Source organism: Mastomys coucha, unplaced genomic scaffold, assembly GCF_008632895.1.
Source record: "Mastomys coucha isolate ucsf_1 unplaced genomic scaffold, UCSF_Mcou_1 pScaffold3, whole genome shotgun sequence".
Taxonomy (NCBI): domain Eukaryota; kingdom Metazoa; phylum Chordata; class Mammalia; order Rodentia; family Muridae; genus Mastomys; species Mastomys coucha.
In genome coordinates this window covers 62,282,808-62,298,642 of record NW_022196909.1, presented here as the reverse complement: position 1 = coordinate 62,298,642, position 15,835 = coordinate 62,282,808, and the positions used below count along the sequence as shown (strand labels likewise).

The 15,835-nt window shown below is 45.0% G+C and overlaps 2 protein-coding genes across 11 annotated transcripts in view; both read right to left on the bottom strand.

The window, feature by feature from the left end:
• Usp49 (ubiquitin specific peptidase 49) overlaps positions 1 to 12,364 on the bottom strand; it is a 59,519-nt gene extending 47,155 nt beyond the window's left edge. Inside the window, exon 1 of one of the 3 annotated variants that reach the window (XM_031348021.1) lies at positions 12,238 to 12,364. The gene's annotated coding sequence lies outside the window, so the exon portion shown is untranslated. Of the gene's footprint in view, positions 1 to 6,678; positions 6,724 to 10,468; positions 11,572 to 12,237 lie in introns of those variants that run through there. The other 2 variants (XM_031348019.1, XM_031348018.1) reach the window with 2 other exon arrangements.
• Positions 12,319 to 15,835, bottom strand: part of Med20 (mediator complex subunit 20) — a 17,648-nt gene continuing 14,131 nt past the window's right edge. The window contains exons 5-6 of one of the 8 annotated variants that reach the window (XM_031348033.1): positions 13,186 to 13,313; positions 12,378 to 12,484 (exon numbers count right to left, since the gene is read on the bottom strand). In XM_031348033.1, coding sequence (XP_031203893.1) covers positions 12,464 to 12,484; positions 13,186 to 13,313 — 149 coding nt within the window. In that variant the 3' untranslated portion in view covers positions 12,378 to 12,463. Of the gene's footprint in view, positions 12,485 to 13,185; positions 13,314 to 15,835 lie in introns of all 8 variants that reach the window. The other 7 variants (XM_031348034.1, XM_031348040.1, XM_031348041.1 and 4 more) reach the window with 7 other exon arrangements.

Genomic DNA, 15,835 nt, shown 5'->3' with positions numbered 1-15,835 from the left:
AGGTCCTGGGCACCCAATTCTGCTCTCCTGTGATGTTTAGGTAACACAGTTTAATATTACTTTGAATTCCAGCTCATTCGGCCTCTTCCTCCCAAATGCTGGGATTGCAGGTACATTCTATTCTACCATGCCTGGCTGGGATTTGGGTTTAGAAAAACAAAATACTAATTCAGACCCACAGACTTTGTAAGTGCCTGCATGAATGAGATGACCTCTGTTCATAAGTGCCAATTCACCCTCAGAGGCTCAATGCCCTGTGATGATAACCCTAATAGTAACAATGACTGAAATAAGCTATTCACATTTTCTTTCCCAATTTTCTTACCTCCAGGTAACAATTTTTTTTCAAGGAGAATCAAATTAGCTCTAACAGGCACTGTGACCTTACTATCCTGATAAATTAGTAGCTATCATTATAAAAATAAGTACCATAATTTATCTGCCACTCTAGAAGGATTTTAGCTCAAAACTGATAAATCAATAAACGTCTACCCATCCTTGCTTTAATTTTCAAATAAAATTTACATTGACAAGATAAATGAATCCTTCAGGCTATTTAGGAGTCAACTGTTCTTGCTGCTCTAACATCCCCCACACAGGCCTGTGCTAGTGAAAACACACAATCGCCCGCCCAGCACATCTTCCCTTTATTCAGAAACTGAATAAAGAAAGAGTGCAGAGCCTCGGTGGGACACAGGTTAAAGCTCAGCTATAATTTATATTTTGATCACTCAGCTGCCTTTTGTAGAGGCTGATGCAAAGGTAGGACCACCTTTCCTTTGGGAGCTAAGCGACAGACAAAAGCACCTTCCTAACTCAGCCTCAGCAGCACTGCCCTCCCTCCACGGAGCAGTCCCTGGCCCAGCAAGAGCAGCACTGCCTGGAGGCTTCTGAAAACAATGCTGGAAGCTTGCTATTCTACTGGAGTGGGAGCAGTGAAGACTGGTTTCCTGGGGTCTAAACTATGCAGTGCCCTGCTAATCCTTCCCAAATCCCACAGCACACAAAATATCAAACTGAACCTCAGGCAGTGGGTTACAGAAGGTCCTAACATTTCTATGGCTAAGGAGGGCATGATGGAAAGGGAGAGAGATACATACAAAAAGCCTTTCACAACATGCAAAAATTAATTTTTACTGATTCTCTTATGATGTGCTATTCATGTGTCAGCCACCACTGTGCGGAAAGCATGGAACAACAGCATTTTCACACAGTGAGGCTGGGAGAGATGCTACTCGAGTATAAATTACTAATTAGCTCAAAGGAAGACAAAGAGAAAAAATACCTGTCACAAAATGCTGTTTACAACTTGACACATGATAAAAACAACACTGAACATTTCAGAGGAGCCCTTACTTTCCAGATTTGTATTAACATGTGAATGGGAAAGGAATGGTATTATAGTCTTAAAACTGTCCATGTCTCAGAGACAATAATACATGACTAGAAACAATGCTTCTCAAATAATTTGTAATTTTCTCGTCCTTATAAAAGGGGAGTGTTTCTAATTATTACAATCAGCTTTTACAAGAAGCTACATTTCATAGCTGGGATAACAGCTTAAAGAAGGGGAGAAAAGGAAATGAAGCCCACAAGCTCTGGGTCTCACATTAGTCAGAAGCAATAGCCCTGGCTTCAGCTGGGCAGCTCTGTCTGCATTCACACCTTAACATCCTAGACTGCAGACTCTCTGGAGGTGAGATGGGGCCAGTTCATTTCCTCCAGTGCTAACACTGGGAAAGGTTCAAAATTTAGGTTGGAGGTGGTGACTACGTTATCATTTCCATAGATGACCTCAATGTACGGCAGACCAACTTATATGAATCCCAGTCAACATTCCAGAAGCAGAACCCTGTGGATGTTGGTCCTTTCTAGCTCCTTGAAGCTGCATAAAAATCTTCAAGATAGAAATATCACCTCAGCCGGGCAGTGGTGGCACACGCCTTTAATCCCAGCACTTGGGAGGCAGAGGCAGGCGGATTTCTGAGTTTGAGGCCAGCCTGGTCTACAGAGTGAGTTCAGGACAGCCAGGGCTACACAGAGAAACCCTGTCTCAAAAAAAAAAAAAAAAAAAAAAAAAAAAAAAAGAAAAGAAAAGAAAAAGAAAAGAAAAACAAACAAACAAACAAAAAGTATCACCTCAAATATTTCATGGCACAGCATAACAGCCGTTTCTCACACAGTGCAACATTAGCAGCTACTATGTCCTAAGGATGCAACATAACTTTTTGTGACTAGCAGGAGCCTACACATCTGTCATTTACAGGTGACAGGATCCTTCCCAGCATCTGCTAAAGAAAAGTACCCTGAATAACCCTAACAAGTTATTACCCTCCTAATATTTATTCATTTAGGTTTCTTAAGAGAAGGTCTTACTTTAGCCCAAGCTGGACTGAATCAACCTAGCCCAGGCTGACCTGGAATTTATGGTAATCCTTCTGCCTCAACCTCCTGATTGCTGAGACTCCAGGTTTTGAACTAATACCCCCTGACTTCTAAATTCTATCTTGACATAGTACACCAAATGTTCATTTTTTTCCAAAGGTATTTATTTATTTTGAGACAGGGTCTCTCTATGTAACCCTGGCTGCCCTAGAACTTACTATGTAGACCAGGCTCACAGAGATCTTCCTGCCTCTGATCCCTGGGTGGGTCACCACACCTGAGCCCTATTTTAATTTTTTATGTGCATGAGTGTATTTGCCTCTATGTATGTATGTATGTATGTATGTATGTATGTATGTATGCATGTATGTATGTATGTACCACATGCAAGCCTCATGATGCTGAAAGCCATATGAAGTCACAGGATTTCCTAGAAATGGAGTTAGAGGTGATTATGAGCTGCTGTATGGGAGCTGAGGTCCGCTGCAAGAGTATCTCTTAACCACTGAGCCATCTCTCAGCCTCCTTTAAAAGAAAAAAAAGGCTTGCTTATGTACGTATGTATGAATGTATGCATGCATGCATATATGTATGTATGTATTTAATTTGTTTTGTTTTGATTTTTTAAGACAGGGTTTCTGTGTAGCCCTGGCTGCCCTGGAAGTTACCCTCACAGAGACCTGCCTGCCTCTGCCTCCTGAGTGCTGAGCTTTACGGTGTGTGCCACCACACCGGGGAATTTTATTTATATGTATGTGTCTTGTGTGGGGTATGTATATATGAATGTAGATGCCCTTAGAGACCAAAGGTGTCAGAGGTCCCCATACCTGGAATTACAGGTGGTGTAGAGCCACTCAGCATGAGTGCTGGGAATTGAACTCAGAGCCTCTGTAAGAGCAGTAGGCACTCTTTACCACTGAGCTAGCTCAGTCCCTTCCCTTTTCTTTATTAAGACACACGTGTCCAAATTAATTTTCTCCTATGTTATTTGTTTAAACATTTTTAGCAATGATAAAGCAAATCATATAAAAACCAGCAGCGAGTTTGAATGAAGGCATATAAAAATCTCTTTACGTCACTTCTGCAACTTCCCTCAAGACTGAAAAACTAATAAAACCCACAGTCATAAAAATGTAGTTTTGCAGGTCATGGTAGTGAGAGAGCAGGAGTTAGACAGACAGGGAGAGTGGACCTAGCTAGGTAATAAAGGTGTCACATTTCCAAGATGGCCAGCTTCTTCCTCACCCCCCAGACAGAGACAAGCAGCTCTAGTCTCCTCCAGCAGGCCTCTGCTGATGGACTGGTTCAACAAGTTCAAGGTCAGATCTGCACTCAAGAGCTGGACCAATCCACCCTCCTGTCCTCAAACAGACCAAACCTCCGGGAGGGGGGGAAGGCTCTTCAGAGGCGTTGGAACAGCAGCCCTGGAGAAGAGACTGCAGCAGAGCCCGCTGAGCCAAGCCTGCTGAGCCTCTGCTCTGCAGAGGGAGAGCCTTTTCTCTAGGTGCCTGCCTGTTGCATGCATCTTCTCACCCCAACATATGCCTTGTCCATTCTGTCTGCGGTGCTGGAGCACTCTCTCTGCTGTCCCTGTGCTGGACCACTCTCTCTGCTGTTCCCTGTGCTGGACCACTCTCTCTGCTGTTCCCTGTGCTGGACCACTCTCTCTGCTGTTCCCTGTGCTGGAGCACTTTCTCTGCTGTTCCCTGTTGCGCTTCCATCTTTCTTGCTGTGTAGTTCTGAACTGGCAGAGAAAAACAAACCCAATCCAGACCCCTTGACTGTATCATTTCAAGACCCCCAAGATAAATCAGTAGCACAGCCTACACTTACAGAAATCGGAAGGTGTAGGCAGGAGGTTCAAGAGTTTCAGCTACATAAGAGCCCATAGCAAACAAACAAACAAACACTTTAAAAAACCTCACCAATGGGGCTGGAGAGATGGATCAATGCTCAAGAGCACTGACTGCTCTTCCAGAGGTCCTGAGTTCAAATCCCAGCAACCACATGGTGGCTCACAACCATCTGTAATGAGATCTGACGCCCTCTTCTGGTGTGCCTGAAGACAGCTACAGTGTACTCATATATAATAATAAATAAATCTTAAAAAAAAAAAATTCTCACTAACAGAAGCCCCACCCCATTTTTCCTGTCACGATTTACACACTCAGCTACTAAGTTAAGCAGTCAGTAGTCTCAGTAGAGACAGATAGAGAGTCCAACTTGGTAGCCCAGGTTAGGCCAGAATTTACTCAGGCTGTTCTTGAATGTATGGGTAATTCTTCTGCCTCAGTCTCCCATATGCTAAGACTCCAGGTGCGAACCACCATATTCAACAAACTATGTTTTTAATTTTAGTGAGTAAACTGATTCATGTCACCAGATGAAAACTGGTACTTAGTACATTTTTTTTAGGTAGGCATACATAAAGAGAGAATAAAGAGGAAAATAAAATAACAATGTTCTGAACAGATTTTTACTTATGGATAGCTTAAGTGTAACTTCCATTTTTCCTCAAATAGCAATAATCTTTCAACTGAGTAAAAAATATTTTTCCAACTTCAAAAGTGAATAGGCAATTTGCAACACAGTAAGGTGCTAGAAAACTGGTTTGGGGTTGTTGGTTTTATAAAAAAAAATTTTAGGATAAAAAATAAGTAAAAGCACAGGAGAACCCTGTGTAGCATGTGATTCGGATGTTGTCACCCTGTGACACAGGTCCTAGGCTCACCACTTATAAAGAAACAGAACAGGGTGGTGTATGGTGGGAAGCTTCTCAAATTCCAGACCTGGGGGAAAGGCAGGTTAAGATTCAAGACCAGCACTCAGGAGGCAGAGCAGGAGGATCTATGAGTTCAAAGCCAGCCTGGTCTACAGAGTGAGCTTCAGAAGAGCCAGCACTACATAGAGAAACCCTGTCTCACAAGAAATAGAAAAAAAAATTCAAGGTTATTCTTTTCTATACATACAGACAGTTCCAGATTTTAGGTCCAGCTGAGCTATATGAAACACTATTTTCAATAACAAAGAAAATGGGAAAAAGGAGGGAAAGGAGGAAAGGAAGAGGAGGGAGAGGAAGAAGGAGAGGAGGAGGAGGGAAAAGAGGAGAGGAGGGAGAGGAGGAGGAAGAAGGAGAGGAGGAGTGGGGAAGAAGAGAGGAAAGAGGATGTTTTAGAATAGAACTGCAGATCTTGATAGGACTGGAAAGAAGATCTATGAAAGAAGAACTATGAGAACTAATCTCATAGCTGAGATTCACATAAAAAGCCAGACAACTGGCATTTATCTGTAATTCTAGCACTGGGGAGTCAAAAATGACAGGCACCTGGAGCTTCCTGGCTAGCCAGCCTAGCTTAGAAGGTGAAGCCAGATAAAAGGTAGGGCGTGACTAAGGAAACACTTACACCTACTCGTGTGCATGGGTATACACAGACTGAAGAGCTGAGGGGTAAGGGTGGTAGAGCACGTGCTTATGTACATGAAGCACCGGGTACAATCCCCATCTACAAATATAAAATAAAATAAAAAATAAGGCCGGGCGGTGGTGGCGCACGCCTTTAATCCCAGCACTTGGGAGGCAGAGGCAGGCGGATTTCTGAGTTCGAGGCCAGCCTGGTCTACAGAGTGAGTTCCAGGACAGCCAGGGCTACACAGAGAAACCCTGTCTTGAAAAACCAAATAAATAAATAAATAAATAAAAAATAAGTATATCATTGATAGAAATAGTATTTGTGCTGAAAGACTATTAATAATCAGATAAATATGTCGTTGTAGAAATAGGGAAGTCCCTTCATCTCAAAGGACCCTTTATTTCAGTACAATAGTTTAAGAGTCCTGCCTCGGAACTGCTGGGAGGAGTTGACTCACGGCAGGTTCTGGTACTCAAGGGTCATGCAACTCAGTGACACCTTCTGCTACCAGTGCAGAAGGTTGCTTGCTTGCTTATTTGTGTTTTGAGACAAGATCACCTTAGAGCTCAGATTGGCCTGGAACTTAGTAGTCCAAGTTAGATTCAAACTCCTGGATATTCTCCTGTCTCCTCAATATTCTCTGCTTCCTCACTGCTGGAATTACAGCCATGAGGTATTACACCAGCTAGTGATTTTATAAATGCAACAATAGTGACTTTTTTCCTAGTAAAAGATTGAGGACAAAGCAAGGAAATGAATATGAATAACATTAAGTATGCACTGATTATTAAAAAAATAAATCTCCTAAAAATAAAAGAGACTACCTACAAGATTCCCTGTTGACACTTTAGATTTCTAAGAAAATGGGGTAAATTTGATCTACCTGGGATAATTTAGGTAGGATAGTGACTGAAGTCGCAGATAAACCGGAGGTTCTTTCAAGGTCTCTTCCCATCCAAAGACTCTACAATTAACCAGAAAAAAAAAATTATGTACATCCGACTCGTCCAAATCTGAAAATATAAGTAAGTTTTATTCTTAGCAAATAACTAAAACAAAAGTTAAGTTCCAGTGATGGCTGGGTTTGGTGCTGGAGCCTATAATGCTGGTACTCAGAAGCTAAGCAGAAGGACGGCCACAAATTTAAAGCTAAGTTAGACCACACAGTCAGCTTAAGACCAGGCTGGCCTACAGTGAGACGTCATGTCTCAAAACAAAAACAGAAAACTAGGGACAAGCCAGGACAAGCCAGGTTTGGTAGAGCTCACCTTTACTCCAAGTACAGGAGAAGCATAGGAAGGTGGAGCACTATGAGTTCCTGCCAGCCTGCTCTATATAGTAGGTTCAAGGCTAACTAGAGATATACAGTGAGATCTTGTCTCAAAACAAACCACCAACAAACTATGGTGAACACAGCTAAAACCTAACACTGGAGTCCTTTTAAGCAATAGTGTCTGAATTTAAAATCATTCATTTTTCAGCTAGGCATGGTGACCCACCGCTTTAGTTCCAACATTATGGCAGCAGAGACAGGTGAGTTCAAAGCCACCTTAGTCAACACAGTAAGTTCCAGGCCAACCAGGGGTGTGTAGTGAGACCAGCATCCCATAAACAGAAAAGATCATCCATTTTCAGTTCTAGAAATGTGTGCTGAGGGCTGAGGGTGCTGTTCCTTGGTAAGAATATTTGCCCAGCACATGTGGTACTCTGGAGGTGGTGACCAGCACAGAGGAGGAATAAAGCAGAGGAAGGAAGGGAGAGGGGGAGGGAGAGGGAGAGGGAGAGGGAGAGGGAAAGCAGTATGAAGCAACCATTCCCAACAGCGCTCTAGTACACAAGAGCACTGCAATGGAAACAGAAGGCCCCGCTCAAAGAAGCTCCTTCCTTTGACTGAGCCTGTAGCTTGTATTATCAGACACACAGACAGAACACCTTTAGACAACTGCATCATAAAAATGACAGTACCAGGCTGGAGATGGCTCAGCAGTTAAGAGCACTGACTGCTCTTCCAGAGGTCCTGAGTTCAATTCCCAGCAACCACATGGAGGCTCACAAACCATCTATAATGGGATACGATACACTCCTCTAGTATGTCTGAAGACAGCAACAATGTACTCATATAAATAAAAATAAATAAACCTTAAAAAGTGAGAAACCTTTAAAAAAAATTTAAAAAGAAAGACATTACCTTAAACAGCCCAAACACAGCTACACAGGCATGTGCACATAATTCACATAAATAGCCATCTCAAATTAAAGATACTCTTCATTTTCAAAGTTAATATTTTCAGACTAATCTCAGTTAGCAGCAAAAAATTATAATTAAAAAATTTTCTATGCCAGGCAGTGGTGGCGCACGCCTTTAATCCCAGCACTTGGGAGGCAGAGGCAGGCGATTTCTGAGTTTGAGGCCAGCCTGGTCTACTGAGTGAGTTCCAGGACAGCCAAGGCTACAGAGAAACCCTGTTTTGAAAAACCAAAAAAAAAAAGAAAGAAAAAAAGTCTCTAAGTTGCTAAAATCACTACCTACTTTGAATCTGCCTAGCAGAAGCCATGAACTATATGCTTGCCCTTAGTACAACTAACAGTTAATCCAGAGTTCAGATTCTAAGTTACACACAGGCACGCACGCACCATGTTTCTGATATTCACAAACCAAAAGTAAACCTAATGCCAGAAACCTAAGTTTTGCTCCATATGCAAATATCCGCCAAAGAAGAGCAATCTAAAGATCACACAACCCTGGAAACGGAGGCTGGGCTGTTTTATTAGAGATAATGCTAACCCCAGAGGTGTGTATTGGCCTCTTCTTATGTTTGTTTGTTTAGACACAGTCTCCTGTAACCCAGGCTGGACCCGGCCTCACTCATGTAGACAAGGCTGACCTCTACACCTTGGGAGTGCTAGGATGACAGGTATGCACCACCATGCAGTGCTCAGGAATCCAACCCAGGCCTTCATGAATGCTAGGCGAGCCCTCTACCAACTGAGCTGCACACCCAGTCCCTGGACGAGGACTGCTTGAGGTTACCTTGTTTGCAGTGCTGAGGACCAATCCCAAGACCTTGCATTCCCTAGACAAAAGCTCCACTGCCAGCAACACTTACAACCTCTTCAGGACTTCGAGGGGAAAAGGTGCCATTGTTTATCTGAATGTACACCAGTGAAATAACCTAGAGAACACAACTGGAGAGATGATGGCTCAGTGGGTAAGAGCCCTTGGCCTGCTCTTCTCAGAAGACACACACTAGATTCCTAGCACCCACACACTGCTCACAACTGTCTAACTCCAGTTCCTGGAGAATCTGACTCCGTCTTCTGCAGTGGCCCTCTGTAAACACCAGGCATGCATGTGGTATACAGACATACATGCAAGCAAAGCACCCATACACATAAAATCTAAAAAAAACTTCAAGAATAGTTTTACCCCCTGTGCTCCTGGAAAGAAATTATACATTCTTTTTCACATTATCAAATATGAAATAAATACTCATTAATATTCTTAGCTAAATATAATCACTTTAGAATGAAAAATCATTAAAACACACTACCAAGAAAGAATAACCTAAAATTTGTCCCTAAATTCTCATCTGCCCTTTAATTCCCAAAATGGTCTTATAGGGCAAGAGAGATGGCTTATTGGGTAAAGGAGCTTGCTGCCAAGCCTGACAATCTGAGTTCAATCCCCAGTACACTCTTGATGGGAAGAGAGAGCCAACTTCCACAAGTTGTCTTCTGACTTCCATAAGTGTTCCACATACATACAAATAAATGCAATTATTTTAATTAAAAATGAGCCTTACAAATCAAAAAGGTTCTAAAGAATATTAGTATACCCTTCCTATTCACAATCATAAAACACAACAGGCAGAGGGACTACAATCTTACAGAATTTTTTTTCATATAAGATACTCATAAATCCACTATGTAATCTAAAAGATGACTCCCCCGGCTCTAAAATTCTCCACAGCTCTACACTCCACCTTTCTTCATCATTGTCTGAAAATCTGCAGAGTGAGAAATTACCCCATGAAAAATGTCTCAAACAAAACTGAAAGCAGCATACGAACTCAATGCCCTCCCTCTCACTTCAGACTCCTGCTCAGTAAAACTTCCCTACTTCCCTGGTTGGTTATTCACACCTCTCTCTCTCTCTCTCTCTCTCTCTCTCTCTCTCTCAGTTGCTGAAAACAATTAGGCAGAAATCTGTCTGATTAATGAAAACCAAACGAGTCATGTCTTTCTGTCCCCAAAGGTGCACTCTTCAATGAGATGCCCAGGCCAGTGCTGTCAGCTCTAAAACTGCTCCTTCACCCACCCCAACTACCACATCACACAGTCACATTGTAAATAAACACAACTTGTTTACCCTTTAGCACAACATTAGGTTTTCAGCACCCAAGGCGGCCAATTTTTCTATCCCACAAGAACAAAATCAAGTAAAAATGGGTCTCATCTTTTCAAAGTGGACATGAAAGTGGATTTTCCTGCAATGAAAGATGGAAACTGGATCCAAGACTCAAGAGCAAAAGGTTTCTGGAATTTCCTATTATTAGGGACAAAAGGACTCACAAATTCAATACACATTTCTCTTAACAAAGAACTCCTATGGTGCACCCCCACCTGGGCCCCTACTTCTCAGGCTTTAAGAGTCTAGGTCCCCTTTCACTCACCATGGTTCCTTATCTTCTGCACCAAAGGCTCCCTACATTGGATCCTTCACTACAGCGTTTGTTCCCTGCCCCTTCCAGACCTTCCGGGGCACCCCAGGGCAAAATATTCGGTTCCCACGCCTGTGCAGCCCACCCCAGTTCTATACCCACCAGGACTCCCCTAGCATCCCTTAATCTTTTTTCTCTTCCCCAACTCCCCATCCCATCCTTTAATTCCCAGGGCCCATCTCTTCGTTGCTCATCTCCTCGGGTTGCCTTTCATCCAGTCTTTTGACTCTACTATCTTTATCTTGCTGAACCTCTTCAATAAACAATTCCCCAGTTTCCCCGTCCCAGCTCACCATCATTCTTCCACCCTGCTTCTAGCGTCCTTTCAGCGTTTTTCTCTTTCTCCAAGAACTGTCCTATTAACGCCCAGCTCTCAGCTCGCTTCCCTTTAGCCCTTCCACTAACGCTTCGATTCTTGATTCCACCTGGTTGTGATCCAGATCTGTCTCCCTCACTTTACAGAATTTACACCTCACCAGCTACTGACCCACACCTTGTCGATCCCACCCCAGCGGCTCCCAGCCCTGCAGCTCATCCCCAGCTCTGCACTAGTTCACACCCTTGTCACGTCTGGCTCTTAATCACTCTCCTCTACTCCCAACTACTACCCCAGCTCCAAGCTCCGGCTCCGCTCCTTCCTTGTGTTCCACTTGCAACTCTTCTGCCCCTGGCACCCCTCACCCCAACACCTCCCACCTGCCAAGCCTTGCCTCTTCCAGACCCCTGCTCCTAGCCCTGACCCCGGATCCCTCTTCCCAGCCCCGGGCTTCCTAACCTCATCCCTGGGCCAGCCTGGGCTCCTTTCTCACTCCACTCTCTGGCTTCTAACCCTTTCTCTCCTAATCCTCCTCATCTCAGACTCAGCGAAGCACCGCCCCTCCGTCCGCCCCAGTCTGCCTTCCCCTCTCTCCCCTCAAACCTTTCACCTCAGACCCCAGACGTCGCCCACCCCGCCAAAACGCAGCGTCCGCGCGCCGGGGCTCGCGCCTTCGCGGTCGCCGCCCGCCGTCCCCGCCCCGGGCGCCCGGGCCCGCCGGCGTCGCGGTCCCGCCCCCTGCCGCCGCTCCTCCCGCCCGCTAGGCGCGCGCCGCCTTTGTCGCCCCTCACCCGGTGAGGGATTTTTTTTTTTTTCTCCTTTAAAAGGGGAGGGCCGGCACGCCGGGGCCGCGTGTCCCCGCCTCCGAATGTCTGCGCGAACTCCCAGCCACTGCTGCCCCTCACGCCCCCGGCCGCCCCCTCGGCCGCCCCGCCGGCCCTCCGCCCCCTTCCCAGCCCCCTCCCCCTCTATTTACCGCCATCATCAGCACGCGCGAGCTGTCACCGGAGCGCTAGACGACCGGGCGGCCCCGCCCCTCATCGCCCATTGGCCCGCCCGCCAGAGCCCCGCCCCCAGGTCCCGCAATGCGCCAACGGCGCACCTCCCGGCCGACCCCGGGCCCCCGCGCCCCTTACGCAGGTTCGTGCCGCGGGCACCAAGTTTTGGGTCAGCGGCTGTGGCGGGCCGGCGTGAGAGGCAGAGACACAGCGCGGCGTGAGTCACCGGCAAAGTTTGGTTGAGGCACAGAAGGGTACAGAAGAAGGTTTCTAGACAAAGAGGCTCTTAAAGGTACAGAGTCTACGGTCTGGCCCTCCTCCTTAAAGGGCCAGGCACTTTTCCGAGCGCCCCACCCCCACCCCATAATCTGTAAAGGTAAAGGAATTCTGCACACCCTGCGGCTTACCTTCTGTACGTCTCACCGCTCCAAAGAGGCCTTTCCCACTTCCATGTATTTTTTGGTTTTGTTGTTTTCTTTACGGTGTAGCAGCAGCCAGCGAACCTGGGGGTTCCTGAGGCAGCGTTTTGCAAGTTACTCTTGGCGTCCAGACAAACACACACGTGTGGATTTTTGCCACTGACGACTCAGGCGGCATTCAGCTGTTTTATGAAATCCGGGGACAAAATAAGGTTCATCGCTCCTCAAACGGGCACTGGAAAATAAATTCAGACCTAGGTGGCATGGCCCCAGGGACTTCCTAGAGGGATAAAGTCCATTCTGAAACAGAAAGACTCCCTTTGCAAGGCAGGCAAGCTTCCTGGATACACTGTGCTGACAGACCTTGGGGGGTGTCCCTCCAAATAAGATAAGCACTGTTACAACACCCAAGACAGCCTAAGGCGGCTAAACACATTTTAAGAAAACAAGAATAAACGTGCATTGTATGTTACAGTGGTTCAAGGCTTTATGTCTGTGTTTATGAAGGAAGCAAAAAGGGCAAAAATTAAAAAATAAAGTCAGATATGGTTAAGCAGGATAACACTGAGTTCTTACGCTCTGTATGTAGATTGTATAGTGAGTTCAGGGACAATTCTGGATAAGTGTCTCAAACCTGGCATAGGAGAAATCAAGTCTCCTTGGCAGAGGGAACCCTGCAGTGTAATTCGAGAAGTCTCCTGGACTTGAGATCCCTAATTAGAGCCACAACTTGTGCCTCTCATTGTTGTCCCATTTAACAGTTCTCTTACAGAATTCTAAGTTGTAACTCTTCACATAAGCGAATAAGAACCTGTAAAGGTGCCAACAGCTGTCTTGGAGAAGACAGTACCTTAGTCAGTGTCCCTTCCCTAACAAGGTGCTTTTCTGAGTGAGGAAGTAGCGCACTTCCAACACCCTATCACTGTGAGTACATACTTTGGTTCTTGAAGTCTGTGCTGCCAGGCAGTGGTGGTGCATGTCTTTAATCCCAGCACTTGGGAGGCAGAGGCCAGCCTGGTCTACAGAGTGAGTTACAGGACAGCCAGGGCTACAACAGAGAAACCCTGTCTCGAAAAACCAAAAAAAAAAAAAAAAGGAATCGTAAGAGCCTTTCAGAGGAACTCTGAGACCCAAAGTAGTTTTAAAATAATATTAAAAATAATCGGCCTTTGTTGTTAGACTGTTTGCACTGACAAGAAAAAAGGAGCAATAAGGGGCTGGAGACATTGCTCAGAGGTTAAGAACACTGCTCTTCCAGAGGTCCTGAGTTCAATTCCAAACAACCACATGGTGGCTCCCAACCATCTGTAATGGGATCCGATGAGATACCATACTCACATAAAATAAATAATTCTTAAAAAACAACACACAGGAGCAATAAGGGGCAAATAAACATGCTGGCACAGAGGGTAAAGGTGCTTGCCAATAATCCTGCCTTTCCATTTCCATCCCCTGGATGTGCATGCTTGAAGAGCGCAGGTTTTTGCAAGATGTCCTCCATCCTCTGTGAAACAAAGGTGTGTGTGTAGTTTAAGGTGGAGGACCGGGTTAGACGATTCAGCCTGTGAATCACTTACCACCAAGCCTGACAATCTGGATTTGATTCTGGGACTACATGGTTAACGCAACATGATGCCTAGACATTGTCTTCTCACGGTAACATGCATGTGTCCAAACATACACATACAAATAAAATACAATTAAAAAAAGGTTTTAGAAAGAACAGCAAACACCTATTGCCTTAGCACAGAAGCCTGATCAACTGTAGGAAAACCAGAGAAGCATCCAAGTGTTCTTTGATGGCACTATATAAACACATGTTTTAAGACATGTATGTTTCTTGTATGTGTGTGTGTATGTGTGTGTATGTAATGTCTCCCTTAGATCTCAGATTAAACTCTAATAAAAGTTACTAGTTTGAAGTAAATATTTCCCCAGGTATGGAGACACACACTTGTGGTCCAACACTTAGGCCCATTCAACAGCTCAAGGTCTATAGAGTACAAGTTAGCCTAGGTAAATGAGATTCTGCTTTAAAAAAAAAAAAAAAATCAAACCAATAAAAACCCAAGGAATCCCAAAACTAAATCTATTTTGTTCTCTGTTGCTTTTGTGAGGCAGGGAAGATCACCTGGATGATCTCTGAGTTTGAGGTGAACCTTGTATACATAGTTCTAGGCCAGTCACTTGGTTGGGCAGTGGCGGTGCACACCTTTAATTCCAGCACTGGGAGGCAGAGCAGACAACTGTCAGTACATTGTCAGTACATTAAAGAGCTCCAGACAGGCTGGAGAGATGGCTCAGCGGTTAATGGCACTGGCTGCTCTTGCAGAGGACTTCAGTTCTATTCCAGCACCACACAGGTGCGCGGGACCATCTGTAACTCCAGTCTCAAGAGATCTCATGCCCTCTTCTGGATCAGGCATGAATGTGGTGCACACACAAATTTTAGAAGAAAGAAGAAAAAGCCAGACACAGCATCTTCATGTTTATAAATTTCCCTTTCAACTTCTCTGCTATATGAAAAGCAGGCATTATTCCCAGGATATAGATTCTCTGTTCAACCCAAAGAACAGACTTGATTAAGCCCAGCACTCTAGCCGGCTGCCAGTCAGTAGTCTCCTAAAGCAGCACCTCTCAACTGGCAGCCCCAGCACACCTGCCACAAGCCAGCCTTGCCTTTCCCACACAAATAAAGGTTCCCAGTGTTATGCCCAGCTTCAGGGTAAATGTACCAGATTCTCTTTTTGAAGTCGTTGTGAGCATGCCTGAGGCGGGAGTGCACACATGGACTGCCTGCCATACTGTGCAAGTCAGAACACAGTTATGGAGCTGGTCCTTTCTCCACATGTCGGGCTGAACTCAGATCATTTGGCTTGAGTACCTCTACTTGCCAAGCCATCTTGCAGGTTTTAAATTCTCTTCTTTTCCTTTAAAGACAGTGTCTGCCTATGTAGTCCTTGGCTGTCTTCGAGCTACGTACACTAGGTTAGCCTCAAACTCAGAGAGCCTCTATTCTCTGGTTCCTGAGTGCTGGGGTTAAAGGTATGCTAGGCTAAATTCTCTTTTTGAATGACTCCAAAAAAGTTCAGTAGAATTTATATTAGCCTTAAAAGCTACCCTATACAGAGGTAGAAAGATGGATGGCTCAGTGATTAATATTGTGTACTTTTCTAAAGAAATCGGGCTCAGTTCCCAGCACCCATATTGGGTGGCTTACAACTGCCTTTAACTCCAGCTCCAGGGATCTGATTTCCTTTTTCAGCCTCCTTGGGCACTGCACTTACATGCACACAACCAAATACACAGATACAACACACACACACACACACACACACACACACACACACACACATACACATTTTAAAGCTAGCCTATGCTATGTGATAGGGCCTGGGACAGGTAGGTTAGGACATGAAGAAGCTTTGCTTGGCAATGAGGAGAGAGCTCCGTCAGTGATTCCTGGCCCAGCACTTGAGAACTATCCCTAGAATACACATAAAAAGGCAAGTGTAAAGAGGAATACATGTGCAATCTCAGCAGATTCCTGATGCTTGCTGGACAGCCAACCAGGCTAAGTCAGGAG